At 41.9% G+C, this 25,512-nt stretch overlaps 1 protein-coding gene across 6 annotated transcripts in view; it reads right to left on the bottom strand.

Moving 5' to 3' along the window:
• The window catches only part of LRP1 (LDL receptor related protein 1), a 524,929-nt gene that overhangs the window by 409,262 nt on the left and 90,155 nt on the right, over window positions 1-25,512 (bottom strand). For all 6 annotated transcript variants that reach the window (XM_078780908.1, XM_078780909.1, XM_078780910.1 and 3 more), the window contains exon 3: window positions 11,428-11,565. In XM_078780908.1, the coding sequence (XP_078637034.1) occupies window positions 11,428-11,565 (138 nt within the window). The remainder of the gene's footprint in view (window positions 1-11,427; window positions 11,566-25,512) is intronic.

Raw genomic sequence — 25,512 nt, 5'->3', positions numbered from 1 at the left:
GGAGTGGAAAACATAATGCATAACAATACATGAAAACAACAATTGCAAAAAGACAAGAATCAATCGGGAAATATTTAAAGCAAAAGGAGGGAGAAGGAGAAGAGATAGTCAGGGGTTAAATGCTGTGGGTAGAATGTTGAATGCAGTGTTGAACAGGTGGGTCTTTAGTGATGTTTTGAATGTGGTGAGTGAGGAGGACTCTCTGATGGTGTGAGGTAGCGAGTTCCAGAGGGTGGGAGCAGCGATGGAGAAGGCCCTGTCCCCCCAGGATCTGAATTTGGTCCGGATGGAGGGGGTCAGGAGGTTGGTACCAGCAGAGCGGAGGTTGCGGGTGGGAGGATGGATAATTACTCTTTTATGGAAAATATTTTCCAGGTTTGTTTTATCCTCAAAAATAGACCTTAGTAAACACACAATCATATTAAAAGATTGGCTTTTAAAACCTACCCTTATGAAGGGGGACAGACATCTGTACAAACACACAAACTGACTGTGTTTATATGGTAGATTGTGTCTTCACGAAATACAAAACGATAATATATTTAAATCATATTAAGTACTGCCAGATACGAAAGTTTGCACTCGGTGTTCTTTCATGGAATATAACGATTTAAAGAGTTTGGTTTGTTTCCAGTTTGAGCCAAAGTCAAAAGATGAAAGAGACCACGTGATCATGAGCAAACAACTGCCTGGTGAGTTGGAAAAGGTGACAGATCCCTGGGGCATGAATGACTGTGGTCTACCTGGCTGAAAATCCTGTTCTCTTCAAAATGATTCTCTTTTACTGAAAATAAAATTCATTCTGTAATTCATTGCAGATATAAGCTGAAAAAAATGTGTTCATGTCTGGCTTTTGACCCCACAATCAATTCTGATAAATTGGTCGAAACACCTACTCCCAATTACACTCTTGCCAAGTGGGTAAAGTTAAAATGATATATGTTTCCTCATAAGGAACTTCAAAGCAAGAGGAGCACCTCAGCTCCATCAAAGCCTACATTAGTGTTGCCAACATGTGATTGTATGTGCATGTTCTATCCTTTTAAATGATGAGCATCAAGTGAGGAAGCAGTACGTCCCATTTATTAAAGTCGCTCTGGGACTCGGTAGGGGTTCGAACCGTCAACCAACCATACTCAGAGCAGACACTCTAACCATTGCACTCTGGTGCAGAGGCTGTGGATTCATGTTTCATGAAATAGGACTTTTTTTCTCTCAAATGCAGTTTATTACCAAGGATGTAGAGTAGAGTAAGGTAAGGTGAGGCAAGAACGATAGGGTAAAGACGACCCCCATACCGATGTAACATCCTTGGTCCTGGTTCTCTGTTCAGTACCCAAAATGTCGGCATCAGAGAGATCTACGACTGACGACGTTGCGGGCCAATTCAAATGAAGAAAAACCAGTTTATTGAATAGAATGCACGAGGATATATATATATAAGTTCAAAACGCACCAGGTCACAAGTGTGCCGGACTGACCGGGTCCTCAGTCGAGGACCGCAGCATCATCCCGTTTCGGACCTTCAACCTCGATATGGTCAGCTAAGGTGGGCCAGCAGGGGCACATACACATCCACATGCAACAACTACACCTGGATGCGTACATACCCCCACCCCCAGCCAGTGCGAATGCAGACGACAACAACAACAACAACAACAACAACAACACCTCCACATCCAGAATCCACAGCACCAAACAAACATGGTGGAACACTCAAACACCCACCTTTATACCATTCACCACTCACCAACAAAACACACCAGATCATTCACACACACATACACACACATACACACACATACACACCCATACACACCCATACACACACACACAATACCAACCAACCACCTACCCTTACAACATACACCACTCAACATACAAAAACACACACTCATGCAAAAATTCATTCATGCAAAAACACACACGCTCACCCACTCACTCATATACACAAAATAAGAAATAATAATAGTAACAAAAAAAAAAACCTACACTGTTCGACGTGCCTCCATAAACTTCCTCCATATCCAAAATGAGCCTTTCAAGGCAACCTGCGCCACCTTGTCACACATCCTCCTTCTTTCTGTCCCACACACTCCCAGCCGAGCAAGAAATGCAGAAAAGGAATTGCCAATATACCCTCTGCACCCCACCTCAAATGGCTGACACAAAACTCGCCAACCCTTCTCGCGGCACTCTGTCTCCAGCTCACTGTACTTTCCTCTCTTCCGCTCATGCACCTCCTCCATGTTTTCTTCCCAAGGTACCGACAATTCCCCGAAGATGACCTGTCTTGTTGCACCTGACCAAATGACAATGTTAGACCGCAACCTTGAAACACAGATCTCCTCAGGGAATACCAATTGTGGCTTTAGGTCTGCCACCACCTGCCAATCACAAGCATCTGACAGCCCTCTTGCTTTCCACCTCCTCCTCTTTCCACCTGGCCCTCTTTGACAAACCACACCGCTCCCCCATCAGTCTCCTTCTCCACTCTTCTCTCTCTCGACCTCAGCACCTCTTGTTGCACCATCTGCACCACCACCGCCAGCACCTGATCATGTTGCCACCTGTATTGTCCTGCTGCCAATGCTACTGAACATGCACTCAGTGCATGCTGCACCATTCCCACACCCCCACACAAATAACATGTGTCCTCCTGCAACAACCCCCACAATCTCAAGTTTACTGGTGACGGAAGCACATCATACGTTGCCCGCAACAGGAAATTCAACAATATTGGCTCCATCCTCCAAATCTCTTGCCACTTCAACATCCTCACCCGCACACCTTCCCACTTAGTCCAAGCACCTTGCTGTGCGTGACCGACTGCTTTCACATATCTCCCCTCCTCTTCCTTTCTTCTCACCTCCCTCTCAACCATCTTCCTGCTCTCTTTCACACATGCCTTTCCCCATCGCTCATGCTTCATCCACCCTAAGCCATGCTTCCCATGCTGTACCATCCCCATGACCTCCTCCTGTTGCAACCACTCCTCCATCTCATCCACCTCTGCTCTTGCATTCCACTTTCGACTTCCCTTCTTCTCTGGGAGAGCATTCTTTACCACTGCATCACTTGAATCCCACAATATCATGAACTCCCCACCCTCACCACCTTAAACTCCTCGGTTAATGATGTCAAGGGAAACTGGAGTTTTCCACCCTGACCATAAAAGGCAATGTTCGTCAAACAGCGTGGCACTCCCAACCACCTCCTCACAAACCCACTCACCACAACCTCCATCCTCTCTACATGCACAATTGCAATATCATACATCATCAATGACCACAATACTCGTGGCATCAACCCAAACTTCAAACACCATACCTTCAACTTACCTGGCAAACCACATCCATCAATCCTCTTCCAACCTCTCAAAAGCTTGTTTCTGACCTCCTCCACTCTTCCCACATCATTCAACTCCACTGTATACCATCTTGCCAAACTCTTCACAGGGGCCTCCACCAATGATGGAACCACCTCCCCTCCCAGCTCAAACCTGTGCATGTTATCCACCACTCCTCGTCTCACGATCACACTCCTCGACTTTCTTGCTTTAAATCCCATTCTTGCCCACTACATCAACCTCTCCAGTCGTCGACGTACCTTTACTGCTGCATCAGCGGACTGTTGGACAACGGTCAGGTCATCCATGAAAGCAAACATTGCTGGCAACCTCTGACTAGGGGTTAGTTATATACAGTCACGTGAAAAGTAAGTACACCCCATGTAAAGTTTTGACTTTTTCAACATATTTCAACATACAGCTATTTGATCTTCATTTCAACAATATTGAAAGATAAAGGTGATATAATATAACAAATATCATGAAACATTTACATTTTGTAGTCCATTGTATAATTTAAATAAATATAAATGCAAATTTCGCATGTGGAAAAAGTAAGTACACCCCTACATTTATCATGACTTCAAATACCTAAAATTAGATTCAGGTGCACCACCTCAGGTGCAAATGATTAGAACATCGTTAGAGAGGATCTTGGAGGAACCTGTCTTATTTAAACCTCAGACATTTGGTTTGGTTTGCTCTTTGTTGTTGAAGTGTGTGGCGTCACCATGCCTAGATCAAAAAAGCTCTCTGAGGCCTTCAGAAAGAAGGTTATACAGACTTGGCATTTAATATGGATTTTTTTTTTTCTTGACTTGTGTTTACTTTCTGAACTCGGTATATCAATCTGGTGGGTTTCTTTTACGCTTCGGTGATTTCTTTGTTGAAAGAACCATGTCACTGATTGTCTGTCGCAGCAAGAAGTCAATAACAGGATTATATCACAGGTGGTGTGACAAAATGTACGGACAGGTACATTTGACGATTGGCTTCACAATCGGGTATATAAGGGTTGTTGCGTTCTGTATTAGTGGAAAACAACTGCTGCACATCTACAAAGGTTATTGCTGCTTCCCCTGGAGATGGTCCGTCAACTCGACAATGCTGTTTGTCATTTAGTGGTGGCTTTACGAAATTCCGGCATGAAACAGCATGTTATTGCTTGGCAGTATGGCATCACTCAAGGTCAGGTGTCAAATATCCTGAAACAAAATGCTCAGAGGGGTGTCCCTACTCCAATACCGAGGCCAGGACGTCCCCGCAGAACCACACGGAGGGATGATCGCCAGCTGCACCGATTAGTCCGCAATGGCTGGACCAAGTCAGCTAATCGGCTTAGGGCTGAGTGGCAGCAACTGACAAATGTGCCTGTATCCAGAAGGCTAGTCAACCAACGACGTGTTCAGGCAGGCTATCATGCCAGACGTCCCCTGAGAAAGCCACGTCTGAGCAGACAACACCGCCAGTGCCAATTGCAGTGGGCCAGAGAGCACCGTCAATGGCAGCCAGGACACTGGAATCACGTGATCTTCAGTGACGAGTCTAGATTTCTGGTCTATCGTCAAGATGGGCGCGTCCGAGTGCGCAGAAAAGTGCATGAAGCCTACAACGAAGATTGTATAGTGCCAAGAGTCCAAGCTGGAGGTGGTGGGGTGACCGTTTGGGCTGCTTTTCATGCAGGGGGCAAAACTGACCTGGTTGTTCTGAATGGAAACCTGAACCAGTTCAAGCACAGGGCCATTCTGGAAGAAACATTGCTTCCATTTGTTCGTGCAGCCTTTCGAGGAAACTTTGTCTTCCAAGATGACAATGCATGGCCTCATCGTGCTCGCATGATCCAACACTTTCTTGCTGACCGTGGTGTAGAGCATATGGAGTGGCCTGCCATGTCCCCGGATATGAATCCGATGGAGAACTTGTGGGCAGAATTAACCCGTCAAATCGACAACTTAGACCAGCAGCCTGCCTCTGTGCGTGAATTGCAGCAGGCTATTGTAACTGCATGGCAAGCGATTCCTGTCCAAACCTTGGCAAATCTCGTGAACAGCATGCCTCAACGTGTACGTGCTCTCCTGAATGCTCGTGGGGGTTACACGAAGTACTGAACTGTAATTTTACTGTCCGTAATCCCAGTCGTAATTTAGCTTTTGTTTTTGTTAAAAAAAATTTTGGCTAATGTGCAAATTAAAGAGATACTTCTGGAAAACGCACAGAAGTTTAACACAGTACTGTCCATGAATTGAGTTCGATATCAGTTTACATCACTTTCAAGGATCAATTTATTTGCTTCAAAATGTCAAATGTGGTTTTTGTTTCTTTTAAAGGTCACATTAACAAAATCTAGAATAATTTCAACATAATTCCAATGAACTTTTGGTTCTAAGTCATCTTGAAATGTAAGTTCACCCCCACAAAAAAAATATTCCATATTAAATGCCAAGTCTGTAGATGCCTACAAGTCTGGGAAGGGATTTAAAAAGATCTCCAAACAATTTGAAATCAATCATTCGACCGTCCGGAAGATCATCTACAAGTGGAGAAGATTCCAAACAACTGCCAACTTGTTCAGCCCAGGCCGCCCCAGGAAGCACAGCCCGTGAGCAGACCGCAAGATGCTGAAAGAAGTCTCGAAGAACCCCAGAATGTCATCACGGGACCGACAGGTAGCTCTTGCCACTGTTGATGTCAAAGTGCACGAGTCTACCATTAGAAAGAGGCTGCACAAATTTGATCTACATGGGAGGTGTGCCAGGAGGAAACCTTTGCTCTCCAGAAAGAACATCAGGGCAAGACTGAAGTTTGCCAATGAACAACTCGGCAAAGACCAGCACTTCTGGAACAATGTGCTCTGGACAGATGAGTCAAAGGTAGAGCTATTTGGCCACAGTACCAGAAGACATGTTTGGCGAAAACCAAAGACAGCATTTGACCACAAGAACCTGATACCAACTGTAAAGCATGGTGGTGGAAATATTTTGGTTTGGGGCAACTTTGCTGCATCAGGGCCTGGGCAGCTCACCATCATATAATCCACTATGAATTCTTCATTGTACCAGAGGGTGCTTGAGGATAATGTGAGGCCATCTGTCGGGAAGTTGAAGCTCAACCGAAGGTGGACCTTGCAACATGACAACGACCCTAAACATACCAGTAAATCCACCAAGGAATGGCTGAAAAGAAAGAAATGGAGGGTTCTGGAATGGCCAAGTCAAAGCCCAGATCTAAATCCCATCGAGATGTTGTGGGGGGATTTGAAACGAGCTGTGCATGCAGGAAACCCCTCAAACATCGCACAGCTGAAAGAATTCTGCATGGAGGAGTGGGAAAAAATTTCTCCTATTCGATGTCAGAGACTGGTAGACAGTTATAAGAAACGCCTACTTGAGGTTGTTTCTGCCAAAGGGGGCAATACCACCTATTAAGAGCCAAAGGTGTACTTACTTTTTCCAAATGCGAAATTTGCATTTATGTTTATTTAAATTATACAATGGACAACAAAATGTAAATGTTTCATGATATTTGTTATATTATATCACCTTTATCTATCAATATTGTTGAAATGAAGATCAAATAGCTGTATGTTGAAATATGTTGAAAAAGTCAAAACTTTACATGGGGTGTACTTACTTTTTCACGAGACTGTATGCTACTAGTTATATAGTTATATTGTGGATATATATATATACTAGCGGGGTCACCCGTGGGAATCCCACGGGCATGGATGTGTGTGACATTTCGACATATTGAGATATATGCTGCACATTCATTTTTACAAAATGGTTACTGGCAAGTCATCAGATCCAGAAATGGTGTGATGAACACAATTTATTTATTTCACATAATATGTGACCCCTCACTCCTCTCCACCTGACACTCTCCTGTCTCCACCTGACACTCTCCTGTCTCCACCTGACACTCTCCTCTCTCCACCTAGCACTCCTCTCCTCTCCAAACTCTCACATCCCTCTCCTTTCCAATCCCTCACCTCTCCAATCCCTCACACTCCTCTCCTCTCCAATCCTTCACACGCCTCTCCAATCGCGCCTCACACTCCTCTCCAATCGCGCCTCACACTCCTCTCCAATCGCGCCTCACACTCCTCTCCAATCGTGCCTCACACTCCTCTCCAATCGTGCCTCACACTCCCCTCCAATCACTCCTCTCCAATCGTGCCTCACACTCCTCTCCAATCACGCCTCACACTCCTCTCCAATCGTGCCTCACACTCCTCTCCAATCGCGCCTCACACTCCTCTCCAATCGCGCCTCACTCGCCTCTCCAATCGGCTTTCCCCGTCTCGTTTCTCTCCTTTTTCTCCCGTCTCATTCGTTTTCTTGCTGCATCCTGTTCAAGTCTGCGTTCTTCATCGATCGTCTCATTCATTTTGGAAATAGAAGTTTCCACGCAGCGCATGAATTGTCACGATCCTCAAGAGGAATTTGTCTCGTAATCATCAAATGATAAATGGCAAGTAAATTATATTGTGGAAAATTAAAGATTTCAAATAAACCTATTTAAAGTGTATTCGCACATAACTAATTTTAAAAAACGAAGAAATATCTCTCGGTAATTTCCTGAAACATATTTTACTTCCGGCTAATAATGTTGAATTAAATAAAAACGAAGAAATATATGTCGGCATCATTGTGACGTTTTTGTGACGACTGTCATCAAACGAAAAAGTAATATATCTTAACGGAAAAGCAAAAGCGAATTTTTAATATATATCGACACGTTGCCGTCGGTGTCATGTTGGGCGGTGTATGATACACCATGACGCGATTTTAAAAAATATATCTCTGCATTTTCCCGCGTGTGTGGAATGTTCTCAATTATTGCTGACACCGAGTCCAAAACCATCGATAAAAATGAAATCATATGGTGAGTTAGATTGGAGATAAAGGCGTGAGAGAGACTCAATGGCCTTGAAGTTGAAGTTACAGGCGTTTGAGAATTCATTTCGTTCTATAAACGGCAACTTTCATTGGATTTCCTTCCCGTTTTTTTTCAACCGAGTCGAAAACTATGTTAGCGACTGTGAAAAATGAAATGATATATCGAATTTTTAATATGTATCGACACGTTGCCGTCGGTGTCATGTTAGGCGGTGTATGATACACCATGACGCGATTTTAAAAAATATATCTGCATTTTCCCGCGTGTGTGGAATGTTCTCAATTATTGCTGACACCGACTCTAAAACCATCGATAAAAATGAAATCATATGGTGAGTTAGATTGGAGATAAAGGCGTGAGAGAGACTCAATGGCCTTGAAGTTACAGGCATTTGAGAATTCATTTCGTTCTATAAACGGCAACTTTCATCGGATTTTCTTCTCGTTTTTTTTCAACCGAGTCTAAAACTATGTTAGCGACTGTGAAAAATGAAATGATATATCGAATTTAAAATAGATATCGACACACTGCCGTCGGTGTCATGTTGGGCGGTGTATGATACACCATGACGCGATTTTAAAAAATATATCTCTGCATTTTCCCGCGTGTGTGGAATGTTTGTGGAAAATTAAAGATTTCAAATAAACCTATTTAAAGTGTATGCGCACATAACTAATAATAAAAACGAAGAAATATCTCTCGGTAATTTCCTGAAACATATTTTACTTCCGGCTAATAATGTTGAATTAAATAAAAACGAAGAAATATATGTCGGCATCATTGTTGACGTTTTTGTGACGACTGTCATCAAACGAAAAAGTAATATATCTTAACGGAAAAGCAAAAGCGAATTTTTAATATATATCGACACGTTGCCGTCGGTGTCATGTTGGGCAGTGTATGATACACCATGACGCGATTTTAAAAAATATATCTCTGCATTTTCCCGCGTGTGTGGAATGTTCTCAATTATTGCTGACACCGAGTCCAAAACCATCGATAAAAATGAAATCATATGGTGAGTTAGATTGGAGATAAAGGCGTGAGAGAGACTCAATGGCCTTGAAGTTGAAGTTACAGGCGTTTGAGAATTCATTTCGTTCTATAAACGGCAACTTTCATTGGATTTCCTTCCCGTTTTTTTTCAACCGAGTCGAAAACTATGTTAGCGACTGTGAAAAATGAAATGATATATCGAATTTTTAATATGTATCGACACGTTGCCGTCGGTGTCATGTTAGGCGGTGTATGATACACCACGACGCGATTTTAAAAAATATATCTGCATTTTCCCGCGTGTGTGGAATGTTCTCAATTATTGCTGACACCGACTCTAAAACCATCGATAAAAATGAAATCATATGGTGAGTTAGATTGGAGATAAAGGCGTGAGAGAGACTCAATGGCCTTGAAGTTACAGGCATTTGAGAATTCATTTCGTTCTATAAACGGCAACTTTCATCGGATTTTCTTCTCGTTTTTTTTCAACCGAGTCTAAAACTATGTTAGCGACTGTGAAAAATGAAATGATATATCGAATTTAAAATAGATATCGACACATTGCCGTCGGTGTCATGTTGGGCGGTGTATGATACACCATGACGCGATTTTAAAAAATATATCTCTGCATTTTCCCGCGTGTGTGGAATGTTTGTGGAAAATTAAAGATTTCAAATAAACCTATTTAAAGTGTATGCGCACATAACTAATAAAAAAAACGAAGAAATATCTCTCGGTAATTTCCTGAAACATATTTTACTTCCGGCTAATATGTTGAATGAAATAAAAACGAATAAATATATGTCGGCATCATTGTTGACGTTTTTGTGACGACTGTCATCAAACGAAATAGTAATATATCATAACGGAAAAGCAAAAGCGAATTTTTAATATATATCGACACATTGCCGGCGGTGTCATGTTGGGCGGTGTATGATACACCATGACGCGATTTTAAAAAATATATCTCTGCATTTTCCCGCGTGTGTGGATTGTTCTCAATTATTGCTGACACCGAGTCTAAAAGTAAAACCATCGATAAAAATGAAATCATATGGTGAGTTAGATTGGAGAAAAGGCGTGAGAGAGACTCAATGGCCTTGAAGTTACAGGCCTTTGAGAATTCATTTCGTTCTATAAACGGCAACTTTCATCGGATTTTCTTCCCGTTTTTTTTCAACCGAGTCTAAAACTATGTTAGCGACTGTGAAAAATGAAATGATTTATCGAATTTGATTTGAAATAAAACTGGGGGAGAGCAAGACACCACGGGCCTACAAAACAGGACTCAAAGCTATGCGAGTTAATAAAATGGTGGATATTTGTTTATAGCCACTCCCAGAATGGGTGGAGCTATGGGTGGAGCTACTCTGCAAACCGAGTAAGCCACACCCCGGACAGACACCCAACAGATAGACAGACAGACAGACAGAATCATCTACGGCTATTATAATATAGATATATATATGTGTCGTAAAACTTCAATTTAACAGATTTCAGATTTAACAGACAAAAATTAGGAAGTGCCAAAAATAAAAAGTTTGTGGTAGCCGTACTGTAATTCGCGAGTATACCGATAGAGGGCACTGCGCAATCTGACCCGGAAGACGTTGTTATGGTCAGATCATGTGTAGTTCAGTCTTTGACCTTATGCATGTCTTTGTTTTTTATTGGCGTATAAAGTTGTACAAGTGATTTACCATGGCTTCCAAGGATAGTGGTGCAAAGAGAAAGCATGTGAATGGAAAATATTTTTGTGGAAATGGGGACATCCACAGAACAGTGTAAGTGCGAGTTGACTGTTGAGCGGTGTAAGAAAGATCATGGAACAACCTGTGTGCATGACAGGAGTGCGAGTGAGCGACAGAAAGCATAATTTAAGTTTTTGAACAAAAGGTGGTTGAGTGATTACAATTTGATCGACTGTTATATTACCCATAATGCATTGTAACTTGTAAACACTCGACCCATGTCCAGCTAAGTTTAATCAGCACATGAAAGCAAAGTAAAGGCCTGCATTCATGTTTTAAGAAAAGTCTGGCCAGAAAGTAGAACAAGCAAAAGACAGGGCCAGAGAATTATGCTGTTTACATAATGACATAATGGAGGCCTCCATTCATTCTACCTTTACTCGGACTTTGCGGATGAACCGCAGGAGCCTTTCATTGTCCCGGCCTTACCTCTGCAGTGCGATCCCTCGTCAAATCCATCGGAGCAATCCCAATTGGTATCGCAGAGCTTGCTCATGTGCAGACACTTATCAGAACCCAAGCAATGGATATGATTGACGGGGCACTTTGTCTCGTTTTTCTTGACACCTGCAAAACACAGCAGAAGCAACACCACGTACTCAGATCATGTATATGATCATGATCAGATATATGTATGTCACATGGAAGACATATAGCACCAACAGGCATTGTTCGATCATCGTCCATATCATGTCAAATAGTGTGGCGACGACAGCGGCCAAGGACTCAGGGTGTCTTGCATTCTTTCATTTTCAAAAGATATGCCAAATCTTCCAATTAGCAGATTTCCACTTTTTGGCCTTCAAATTGATCATTTGCTCAACATTATTTGTTGAATTAATGGTTAACACTTTTTGATGATGTAGATATATCCACTTTCCCGCTTTTTCGATATCTACTGGCATACCTGATTTGAGTAAAGGCAGCCTATAGGACCCAAAAAGGTTCTTCATATTTCAGGGGACCAACATTTTTAATTTTCATCTGATATAATCAAACACAAAGGACGTTTTACATTTGAATTACACAATAGGTGTTTATGTCGAATACCGGTAGGCTGGTAACACTTGAGCCTGCATAAAATAGTTTTCACCTACTGCTGCGCCAAAACGTAGCCTTTTCAGGTTGCACCATGACAGACTGTCCTGTCCCACAAGTCGTACAACCCCTCAAAAGGTTACAGGGCCAACACTAATGTGTCATAAGAATGCCGGTGACCATGGCACTGCTCCATGCAAGTTAAACACACGTGGGACGCTTACACCTTCCTGTGACACAAACAATGGCACCAACTCTTGGCATATTTCTATCTCGACCTAATTCATAATTAATTACTGTTTATATATATATATATATTTATATACACATACACTTCAGTCTCCCTCATTCACTCCCCTTAAAATTGACGTAATCTTTCTTCCATGTTTTAAAACTCATTCACTTCACAATTTACGGTCTTTCTCTCTCCTTCTCTCTCCTTCTCTCTCCTTCTCTCTCCTTCTCTCTCCTTCTCTCTCCTTCTCTCTCCTTCTCTCTCCTTCTCTCTCCTTCTCTCTCTCTCTCTCTCTCTCTCTCTGTGTATATATATACAATATATATATATACATACCTACATACAGTCACGTGAAAAAGTAAGTACACCCCATGTAAAGTTTTGACTTTTTCAACATATTTCAACATACAGCTATTTGATCTTCATTTCAACAATATTGATAGATAAAGGTGATATAATATAACAAATATCATGAAACATTTACATTTTGTAGTCCATTGTATAATTTAAATAAACATAAATGGAAATTTCGCATGTGGAAAAAGTAAGTACACCCCTACATTTATCACTACTTCAAATACCTAAAATTAGAATCAGGTGCACCAGCTCAGGTGCAAATGATTAGAACATCGTCAGAGAGGATCTTGGAGGAACCTGTCTTATTTAAACCTCAGACATTTAGTTTGTTTTGCTCTTTGTTGTTGAAGTGTGCAGCGTCACCATACCTAGATCAAAAGAGCTCTCTGAGGCCTTCAGAAAGAAGGTTATAGATGCCTACGAGTCTGGGAAGGGATTTAAAAAGATCTCCAGACAATTTGAAATCAATCATTCGACTGTCCGGAAGTTCATCTCCAAGTGGAGAAGATTCCAAACAACTGTCAACTTGTTCAGGCCAGGCCGCCCAGCAAGTTCAGCCCGACAGCAGACCGCAAGATACTGAAAGAAGACTCGAAGAACCCCAGAATGTCATCACGGTACCTACAGGTAGCTCTTGCCACTGTTGATGTCAAAGTGCACGAGTCTACCATTAGAAAGAGGTTGCACAAATTTGACCTACATGGGAGGTGTGCCAGGGGGAAACCTTTGCTGTCCAGAAAGAACATCAGGGCAAGACTAAAGTTTGCAAATGAACACCTCGGCAAAGACCAGCACTTCTGGAACAATGTGCTCTGGACAGATGAGTCAAAGGTAGAGCTATTTGGCCAAAGTACCAGAAGACATGTTTGGCGAAAACCAAAGACAGCATTTGACCACAAGAACCTGATACCAACTGTAAAGCATGGTGGTGGAAATATTATGGTTTGGGGCAGCTTTGCTGCATCAGGGCCTGGGCAGCTCACCATCATAGAATCCATGATGAATTCCTCATTGTACCAGAGGGTGCTTGAGGATAATGTGAGGCCATCTGTCAGAAAGTTGAAGCTCAACCAAAGGTGGACCTTGCAACATGTCAATGACCCAAAACATACCAGTAAATCCACCAAGGAATGGCTGAAAAGAAAGAAATGGAGGGTTCTGGAATGGCCAAGTCAAAGCCTGGATCTAAATCCCATCGAGATGTTGTGGGGGGATTTGAAACGAGCTGTGCATGCAAGAAACCCCTCAAGCATCGCACAGCTGAAATAATTCTGCATGGAGGAGTGGGCAAAACGTTCTCCCAGTCGATGTCAGAGACTGGTAGACAGTAATAAGAAACGCCTACTTGAGGTTGTTTCTGCCAAAGGGGGCAATACCACCTATTAGAGCCAAGGGTGTACATACTTTTTCCACATGCGAAATTTGCATTTATGTTTATTTAAATTATACAATGGACTACAAAATGTAAATGTTTCATGATATTTGTTATATTATATCACCTTTATCTGTCAATATTGTTGAAATGAAGATCAAATAGCTGTATGTTGAAATATGTTGAAAAAGTCATAACTTTACATGGGGTAAACTTTACATTACTTTACATTTAACATAACTTTACATTTAACATTTAACAAACATTTAACATAACATTTAACAAACATAACTTTACATTCTTTACAAAAACGGCGTCAACTTTTTCACGTGACTGTAAGTGTCTATTTGAAATTTAACACTAGGCTTTTGGATGATGCCTTTTTCAAGGAAGCCTTTCGCAATCTATGGATAGCAGTAGTTGAAAAAAAGCCCCGTTTTGCTTCCATTAACCTGTGGTGGGACAATATGAAACCCCATATAAGGCTGTTTTGTCAACAGTTTAATTTATATGTCACCCATGAAAGTCGAGTCACACTGGCTCGGTTAGAAACTTAAATTCTAAAACTGGAGCACAAACTGGCGAAACAAGAGAATGAGGCAAACTATAAGTTACTCCTTGAAAGAAAGACCCAACTTAGAGAACTATTGCAGGAGAAAGCTGCAGGATTTTTTTTTTTTTTGGTATACAAGATCGACGCTCGTGAAAGATCTAACATTAATCACACAAAAAGTCAAACCGACACATAAAACACAAAATAAGGGGCACGGAACACAATATGGGGAGAGAGGGGGAAGGACACAAACACAACATTTGAGAGCACGGACATCGAGAGAAATGTGGGAGGGAGAGGGCTTGGGGGGAGGTGGGAGAGGTATAAAACATATGCAAGGATTTCCAGGAAAGAAGTTGGAACTTCAAGAATTATTATTAGTATTATTATTATTATTATTATTAGTATTATTAGAATTATTAGTATTATTAGAATTATTAGTTAGGTTAAGAATAAAAAATATTACAGTATCAGATAGCCCTAGCAAATCCTTTTTTCACCTCGAATCCAAAACGAAGCCAGCTCGGGTTATCCTATCAGTTATGGACCCCAGTGAAAATGTTATTGCAAATTCTGATGGAGTAAAAAATACCATTAGAAAGTACTATTCAGAACTGTTTGCAAAAAAAGATGCTTGTGAGGATAAGATGAAACTCTTTACCTCCCATCTCCCATCCCTGACTGAGACTCAACGGCTGGAGCTGGATGTGCCGTTAACCCTTCCTGAATTAGAATGTGCTCTGGCTGAAATGGAATCTGGAAATGCCCCAGGAATTGATGGCCTACCAGCTAAGTTTTACTTGGAGTTTTGGGACCTAATCCAAGAATCCCTGCGAACTGGTGTAATGCCATTAAGTCTAAGGAGAGCAGTGGTGAGTCTCCTCCCAAAGTCAGGAGATCTCCGGCAGATGGAGAATTGGAGACCAGTTTCAGTATTGTGCACCGACCACAAACTGTTTTCAAAAGCGATGGCAAATCGTCTGAAGAAAGTCATTGGTGACCTGGTCCTACCCGATCAGACTTTCTGCATCCCCAGTCGATCCATTTATGACAACATTTTTTTAGTTCAGGATTTAATGGGCACTTACCACGATCAAAATGATTTTGGGATAATGTTTCTAGACCTTGAAAAAGCCTTTGCCAGTATTGATCAGGTTTTTGTGGCGTGTTCTGGAAGCATGTGGCTTTTCGGGTTAATTTCAGAGCCTTCATATCTCTATTGTACACTGACATATCCAGTCTAATTAAGGTAAACAATGAACTCGTTTCCCCCATACAGGTTCAAAGAAGGGTACGGCAGGGTTGCCCAGTCTCAGGATTGCTTTTTGCATTAGCAATGGAACCATTACTTTGTACGCTCAGGGAGAATATCTCGGGCCTGACGTGTTTCCCAAGGAGTCCACCATTGACTATATCAGCGTATGCAGATGATGTGTGCGTCATAATCAGAAGCAACTGGGATATTGATGCTCTTGATAAATCCTTGAGAACCTTTTTCCAGGCTTCTTCCCTGAAAGTTAATTGGAGGAAAAGCAAAGCTAATTGGGTGCATTACTTAATATACACAAAGAATTAAGTTAAGCACCCCTACACAACGAATTAAGGTAAGCACCCCCTAATATATATTCTTTGTGTATATGTATACATTGGCATATATTCTAAGGTATGTGAGATCAAATAATGATTGGTATGACATTAGCAATTATCCATTGATGAAATGCAGATGAGTGCACGCATCTGTGACGTAGGGTTGAGTCAGTGATCCGATCACGTGGGTCCTACACACGTTATTGATGCAAAGATCGCTAGAGGTCTTCTCAGAACAATGACTGTACGTTAGAAAACATAAACGTCATCCACACTGTCCGTGATGGACCTATAGCTCCATACTTAAATTGAGGTGAAAATATGCCTAAAATTCCCAAAAATTTTCACCTTAAATTATTCAGAATAAAATATTGAAAACGGCATGATTGTTATGTTTTTATGTGACCATAATATCACTTCTCCAGAAAATATAGCAATATCATGGGTATATTACACTGTTTTGACAACAACAAACTTGTAACGTGCGAGGTTGTAAAAAAACGGGGGGGGTGCTTAACTTAATTCTTTGTGTATAGTTGCCTCCCTGTCTCGACACATCTACCTCCTCTTCTGGAAAACTTAGAATGGAAGGCAGATGGTATCAACTACCTTGGTGTGTCTCTTGGTTCCACACAATTTATGGAAAAGAATTGGGAAGGCTTGATTGGAGAAATAGAGAGGAGACTGAACATGTGGAAAAGAGCCCTACCGCACCTTTCATTTAAGGGCTGTGTCTTAGTTGCCAATAACTTGGTTGCTGCAACTTTATGGCATCGTTTTATTTGCCTACAACCGCCGGAAGTTCTGGTTAGAATTATCCAGGCCAAACTTGTGGACCTTTTTTGGGGTGGCCATCATTGGCTGCGGCCAAACGTAATATGCCATACTTCATCTGAATGAAGCCATGGCCTTCACGTGAAATCCCGCATCATGGCCTTTCGCTTGTGCTCCATTCAGCGCCTTCTATATGTTGAGCACCTGACAAACTACCCATTGGCCTGTCATATTTTGCAACAGGCGGGCAGACTCGGCTATGGTCGTGAAGTATTCCTGACCCACCTCAAGAATGTGGATACAGCAACTATATTCTACCAGAGCCTTATCAATGCCTGGAAAGGTCTTACAGTGAGTCACAAGGAGGACACATACTCCCCAGGGATGTTCGAAGTTGAACCACTGTTTTTCAACCCTCTCTTCCCCGATGTATTCAAGAGCTGTGATTTGTGCCAACGCTTCATTGATGCAGGCATGAACAAAGTATGGCACCTATGGCCAAACTCCCGTGTAGGGTGGAAGACTGTGGAAGAAATTTCAAATATGACAGGAATTCGGTCCAAGAGGACAATCGGCTTAATATTGAGGAAAGTCGTACAAAAAGGTCATCAGCTACGGGTATTATGGACTCAGAATACACATGGACATCCTGATGAGTCATACTTCCCTGAACTGATTTTTGACTGCCCCCCCAGAGAACTTCCACCTGTTAGCACAGGGCCAAATGAATTGCAAGCTGCTAGCAGCAAGAGCCTGTATAGGCGTTGCGTGTCCCTAATTCTCGGTGTTTCTCCATTAAATGGAGTAGCACGCTGGAATAGACTACTCCCTGCCGGGCCCCCCACTGAACCTGTATGGGAAGCGATGTATTGTAAGCAAATCACCAGAAGAACAGGGGATCTCCAGTAGCGCATTGCCCACTGGATCATCCCATGCAATACACATGAGGAATTTTGCCACAATATCTGCATACTGCCCCTTTTGCTCTGTAAATGAGGATGTATTTCATTTTTTCATTGGCTGTGAAAGACTTTTTCCATTATTTAACTGGTTGAACTTTGCATCACACAAATTGAATTTCAGATTTACTTTTCACTCCTTTATTTTTGGGTTCAAAAAGAAATGTACACAAGACAAAAAATATGAACTGTTGTGTTTTTTTGTAGCAACAGCAAAACTTGCTACATACTTGTCAAGAAAGGAGAAGCGTAACGGTAAACCGCTTCACCAATGCTACGTCCTGACGTTTTTCACTGCGCTCGTTTCTGCAAGGGTAAAACTTGAATTTAATTTTTCCAAGACCGTGGCTGAACTTGATGTGTTTGTGGAAAAATGATGTTTAGAAAATGTTTGTGAAGTTCGCCAAAATGGATTGGTATTATCTCTTTCTTAAATAATCAAGTCTTTATATATTTTTGGTAGTATTGCTCTATTTTATGTTTGAGTAAAAATGAAATGATTACTTGTTATACTTGTTGTTTCCTTGCTTTCTTATTCTCTGTTGTATTGGGATTTTTTTTTTGGATTTGTAAATTGTACATACACACTTTTATAATTTTGTAATAAAAGGACCTCAAAAGTCTCTGTCTCTCTGTCTCTGTCTCTGTCTCTCTACGTGGGTGTTCTTCTCAATTTTTGGGTTGCTGTTGCAAAATATGCGATATATAAATCTCGGAAAATTAAAATAGATAACGGCTATGGCTCTGATGCTATTTCTATTTTTAAAGGGTTTGTCTCAACACGACTCAAGCTAGAATTTGATTTCTTTGTCAGTAATGGAAACGTCCAACTTTTTGAGAGAAAGTGGTGTATTGGCAATGTTCTGTGCTCAGTCGATGATTCAAAAGTGGTAATTACTTTATAATTCCTGATTGATTTGACTTGTTTTCTTTGGAACTGATTGCTTGCACATATGTTTCTTCCTGTGTCCTTGAATACATTTCTCTCTCTCTCTCTCTTGCTTGCTTAGTTTTTCGCTTAATTTGCTCTTGATGTATTCATAGCTCTTGCATGAGCATTTCCTTTAAAATTGGTTGTGGGTTTGTTTGTGTCTTCACCTTTGGTTTGTAAAATATGTATTATTGTATATTTGCTGGTTTCTTTTAAATACCCTTTGCTCTTTTTGTGGTGTATTCATGATCCTTATGCAATTTCTTTAAACTGGTTGCTTTGTTTTTTACAACTGCTTTGTGAAATGGCTTTACATTTTTTTTTTTATAATAAAAGGACACAAAAGTCAAAGTGTGTCTCTGTCTCTCTGTCTCTGTCTGTCTGTCTGTCTGTCTGTCTGTCTCTCTCTCTCTCTCTCTCTCTCTCTCTCTCTCTCTCTCTGTCTCTGTCTCTCTCTCTCTCTCTCTCTCTCTGTCTGTCTCTGTCTCTCTCTCTGTCTGTCTGTCTGTCTCTCTCTGTCTCTCTCTCTCTGTCTCTGTCTCTCTCTCTGTCTGTCTGTCTGTCTCTCTCTCTCTGTCTGTCTGTCTGTCTGTCTCTCTCTCTCTCTGTCTCTCTCTCTCTGTCTCTGTCTCTCTCTGTCTCTCTATCTCTCTCTCTGTCTCTCTGTGTCTCTCTATCTCTCTCTCTCTGTCTCTCTCTCTGTCTGTCTGTCTCTCTCTCTCTCTGTCTTTCTTTGTCTCTGTCTCTCTCTGTCTCTGTCTCTCTCTGTCTCTGTCTCTGTCTCTGTGTGTCTCTGTCTGTCTCCGATGGAGCTCTTTTTAATACATACACAAGTGACTTGCTATGCCACCGAGCAAGACAAACATTGCAAACGCATTGTCACTCTGCACAAGGAAGAGCATTGATATTACAGCAACGCTCTGAGCCAGTGAGCCGAGCATGGCGACACCGGCAGAGGAAAGCCAGGCCTGAACAATGCACGAACAATAGAGATTTGCGCGAATAATCACCTGGGTAACCAGGCATGATCAATGCACCCCGAGGTCTGTAATCGAGCAGTTTGCAGGTTGAGAGGGCATTCGCACTCCCAGAAGGCAGCTCGATGCTGGGAGTTGCAAGCACGAGTGCCGAGATGATTTCCAATCCTCGTGCACGTCTAAAGATTTGCAAAATGCCCCACGCGATGTCTGTTGCACTCACATTCTGAGGAGCCCCATGATGCACCTGTTGGCTGCTCTCTGCACAATAGTAAATTGTACAACGGAAGTAACTTTCATTTTAATTGCAGCGAGGGACCCTCTACAGATCCAGACATCAATAAAAGGCAAATTTCATCCATAAAATCACAATGCACGTGTTTTCAGAGGCATAGTCCAAATCAAGGTGAGATTACGAATATTCCAACGACAACAAAGCAAAGTAAAATCATCATTACTTGCAAAATCGAAGATTTTTCAAGTATATTGGTCGGTTGAGTTTGGTATTCCGTTTGTTTGTCACTCGCCTACAGGTCACAATTCTAAACCAATCGTCACCAAGTTATAGAGGTCGTCACAATTGAGAAGCCTATTGATTTTGAGGTCAAAGGTGCCTCTGCCAATCTGGAGGTCAAATTTCTAAAATCGCCATTTTTCATCCGATTGACTTTAAAATTGAACATCTTTTGCATATTGAGCCAATAAATTGGGAAACCAACTGTTTTTGAGGTCAAAAGGTCAAAGGTGAACTCAAGGTCAAACTTCTAATATCATCAATTTTCATCTGAAAAACCGTCAATTTTCATCGAATTGACTTGAAAATAGAACAGCATTTACATATCGAGTCACTAAATAGGGAAACCAACTATTTTTGAGGTCAAAAGGTCAAAGGTGAACTCAAGGTCAAACTTCTAATATCAATTTTCATCTGAAAAACCATCAATTTTCATCGAATTGACTTGAAAATAGAACAGCATTTACATATCGAGTCACTAAATAGGGAAACCAACTATTTTTGAGGTCAAAAGGTCAAAGGTGAACTCAAGGTCAAACTTCTAATATCATCAATTTTCATCTGAAAAACCGTCAATTTTCATCGAATTGACTTGAAAATAGAACAGCATTTACATATCGAGTCACTAAATAGGGAAACCAACTATTTTTGAGGTCAAAAGGTCAAAGGTGAACTCAAGGTCAAACTTCTAATATCATCAATTTTCATCTGAAAAACCATCAATTTTCATTGAATTGACTTGAAAATAGAACAGCATTTACATATCGAGTCACTAAATAGGGAAACCAACTATTTTTGAGGTCAAAAGTCAACTCAATGTCAAACTTCTAATATCATCAATTTTCATCTGAAAAAATCATCAATTTTAATCAGATTGGCCCGAGCTTTAAGATTGTCAATTTTAACCTTTATGAAATTGACAATGTTATGTATCCATGGCAACCGTTTTTGGGGGGAGGGTTGGATTTTGCAAGTATCGTGCTCTGCATGATGTCTTCTTGTTACCCTTGCCTGTGGAGAGGATATTGCATTTGAGTCAGTTTGTTTGTCTGTTTGTTTGTCTGTTTGTTTGGCCGCGGCGAATAAATATGATTTTCTCTGCAACTGTTGGTCCGATTTACAGGAAATTTTCACCTTTGGTGCAACTCCACCTGCAGAATTTATTAATGATAATGATGTCATAGGTCACGTGGTATGGCTCATTGTAAAGAACTCTCCATGGGGAATAAAATGTTAACTACATGGTATTCATAGAATACTTACCCTGTGCAGTGAACTTGTTGTGAGCCAACCTTTCTGTTTTTAAACATTTTTTTCCTTTGGTCCAATATGGCTGCCAGACCACGTGAGCGATGACATCATAAATATATATTCTCTAATATAATTGTTGCATAGATCACGCTCAATACATTTCAAACTGATCAGACGAAGCGTTGTCCCTGTCGAATTATGACGTCATAATTATGGCACCAATGACGTCATCGTTAACAGCACCTATTCCCCATATGGAGTTCTTTACAATGAGCCACGTTTCAATGTTTTCCATGCAGCGGTTTTGGAGATATAGAGGTGCAACATTTTTAGGTTTTTCCAAGTTGGCGCCTGTAACACATGACATATGACGTCATGATTATCATTAAAATATTCTACAGGAGGCGCTCCGATGGTGAAAATTTTGTGCCTATCAGACCAACAGTTGCTGAGAAAAAAAATTCACAATGATCGGATAAGTGTTGTACTTGTCGAATTATGACGTCATAACGAAGGCACTGATGGCATCATCATTAACATATCTTATTCACCAAGGGGAGTACTTGACAATGAGGCATGTTTCAATTTTTTTCCATTTAGCAGTTTGGGAGATATGGAGGTGTAACGTTTTTCCAAGATGGCGTCCATACCACGTGACCTATGACATCATAATTATCAGGAAACAAAATCTACAGGCTTTTTTTTTTTTTTTTTTTTTTCTTGTATACAGAGTCGAGGGTCGTGAAAGAGCTAACATTTATCAAACAAACAAATCAAACAAACAAGCAAACAAAGTATATAAAAAGGGGAGCGGTCGACAAGATGGGGAGAGAAGGGGAGGAAGCACACAAACAAAACACTTGAGAGCAGGGACATCGGGAGATGTGTGGGAGGGAGAGGGCCTGGGGGGAGGCAGGATAGGTATAAAACGCAAGGACACCAAGGACTTCCAGGAAAGAAGACAAAAGTCACCTCAAAACAAGTGGATTTGGGGTGAAATTAGTGGGGGTAGAAAAGATCAAGGTTTTGGATTGGGGAAGATAAGAGATGGTGGTGAACAGCCGTTTTAAAGACCTGGAGGGAGGAGTGGGATTGAAGAGAGCGAGGGAGTTTGTGCCAGACGCGGGAGAAAAGAGGAATGAAGGAGTGAAGGTGAGCAGAGAGTCTTGATTTTGGCAGTTTAACCACAAGAGGGTTGCAGGCAGATCTTGTGCGACCAGCGACCTGTAGGAATATTTGGGGGACAGAGCCCAGAGAGAGCTGGGTGAGCAAGGCCAGAGAGGAGTCGGCAGAAGACGGAAAGAACCACCAACCTGCCTGTGGTGAGTAAGTGAAAGGCCCTCGGAGATAGCGTCATCGCGGGAGATTCCAATGATTCTGAACGCTTTGGTTTCAACAGCGTGAAGACGAGCTAGGTGTGAGGCAGGAGCACCAGCCCAGAGGGGAGAGCAGTATTCCATTGAGCTGCGAATGAAAGCCTTGTATGTGGTGAGGAGCTCAGGTGTGCCAAGGAAGGACTTCGCACGACGGAGGATGCCCAGTCGGCGACTGGCTTTGGAGGCCAGCTTGGAAATGTGGTTTTCCCAGGAAAGATCATGGCAGATAGTGAGACCCAAAAGCTTGAGTGACAGAACTTCTTGGAGAGGATTATTCAGAAAGTGGATGGGAGGGTTGTCCAGTCGGTCTTTTCGGAGAGACATCGTAAGAGTGTGAGATTTGTCAGGATTGAAAGACATGTTCCACTTGTTTGCCCAGTCTGTGATTTTGTCCAGGTCTGCAGAGAGTGAGGAGGGTGCAGACTGCTGATCTGAAGGATGAGGAATGGAGCGGCAGAGAGTGGAGTCATCAGCAAAGAGATAGAGAGGATTTTCAAGAGAGTCAGAGAGATCATTGATGAAGACCAGAAAAAGCACAGGGCCCAGAACACTGCCTTGGGGAACTCCAGCCTGAAAGAGGAGATGAGAGAAACCCATTCAGGGCCACACGTTGACGACGACGAGAGAGGACGTCCGCCAGCCATGCGTGGAGATTTCCATGGATACCAAAGGAGGAGAGTTTGGTGAGCAGAGCGGGGTGCCAGACCGTATCGAAGGCACGTGATATGTCGAGGGAGACAGCTCTAATTTCCTGTTTGGCATTGAGGACCTCTATCCATTGTTGAGACAGCAGAAGCAGCATGTCCAGAGTAGAGTGACCTGGTCTGAAACCAAATTGATGATCAGAGATCAAGCCATTGGAGAAGAGGAAAGATTTCATATCCGAAGCAATGATGGATTCCATGACTTTGCTGATAATTGGGAGAAAGCTGATTGGTCTGTCGTTGCTAGGATCTGTTTTTGCACCTTTTTGTGCAAAGCAGTGATGTTGGCTGATTTCCAAGCAGATGGCAGTTGACCTTGAGCAAAAGAGAGGGTGAAGAGAACAGAGAGAGGGAGTTAAAGAGCGGAACAGGATTTTAGGACCCGTGGGCTGATGCCGTCAGGTACAGTTGCAGAATCAGAGTCGAGCGTTGACAGAAACTTTTCCACCTGACGGTAAAAGAGCCCATGCATTATCACCAAAATTATATTCAGATTTACGATGTAAATCGTGGAGAGTTTAGATGCACCTGTACTACTGACTGGGCCTCCCCACCCAACCTTGCAGATACAGCGAGTCCCACCCTGTCATAGATGCTATCCGATTCCAAGCATCAAAAGGACATTTCTTTACAATAATCAATCTCCCAGCGGTACCGATAGAGAAATCTGGATGGGCTCTTACCCAACCCATTTAAAATGGGCTCTTACGGTAAAATTTCATGCCAATCAGACCAACGGTTGCCAAGAAAATAAATTTTTAAAATGCAGACACGGCACATGTTCGCACCTGAATGCTTAACCCCGCTTTTCGCTTCACGAGCGCAGGGCAATGATGTCATCGGTGCCTCCATTATGACGTCATCATTCGACAAATACAAAACGTCATCCGATCAAGATGAAATTTATCGAGTGTCATCGAAGGATAATTTGGTGGAGAAAAAAAACATGATGACGTCATCGGTCACGTGGTTCGGCCGCCATATTTGTTTTAGGACAAAAGCCTTAAAAACCACTGAAAACACGTCCTGGCGAGGGTCTGCAATCTCTGATTGCTCTTTGTAGTTTTATCATTTGGAAGACAATATGGTGAAGGTTTCATTTCACTGTATGAATGTGTTAAAGACGTTTAAAATATAATTTTGGTGATAATGCAAATTAATTTATTGACCCATTTGTAACCAAAATAAAATAATCTCACTTTGTTGCTTCGAAGAGACTCTAGAAAACTGCAAATTGGAAGAATAAGTAGGAATACTTGTGGAAAAGAGAAGCGTGATCAGTCATCAATAATAAGTTTGTCTAAACGTTTCGATGCACCTGTACTACTGACTGGGCCTCCCCACCCAACCTTGCAGATACAGCGAGTCCCACCCTGTCATAGATGCTAGCCGATTCCAAGCATCAAAAGGACATTTCTTTACAATAATCAATCCCCCAGCGGTACCGGTAGAGAAATCTGGAGCTGGAGCCAAACCGATAGAGACAAGCTGAAGCAGAACGACATTATTACCAAAAAAAGAAAAATGGGCGAGAAGGCTGAAAGCCTGCTGACAACATGAAAAGTCATTGCACACGTGAAGGAAAGCCATTTATTTTCGCTTCAGCTATGGTCGTATGTAATTGCAGGAGGAATGATAATGCAGTTCTTCCTGACTGCCTCGGTTGTCATCATCAGGGCTCTTTGCTTGCAGCAATGAAATGGCACGCGGCTTGATCTTCCAACGAGTCTCATGCCAACTGAAGTGGGTTGGAGGGAGTGCGGAAGCATGGCCACTTCATTCAAAGAAAAACCAGGGATTAGACCAGGGATTACTTAAATATTTCCCAAAAATTCCTTTTTTTTCCATTTCCACTTCCGGGCACATTTTAAAAGTCCAGCTTGGTT

This window comes from Myxine glutinosa, chromosome 6, assembly GCF_964187855.1.
Source record: "Myxine glutinosa chromosome 6, kmMyxGlut1.1, whole genome shotgun sequence".
Taxonomy (NCBI): Eukaryota; Metazoa; Chordata; class Myxini; order Myxiniformes; family Myxinidae; genus Myxine; species Myxine glutinosa.
This window is presented reverse-complemented; position numbering and strand designations above follow the sequence as displayed.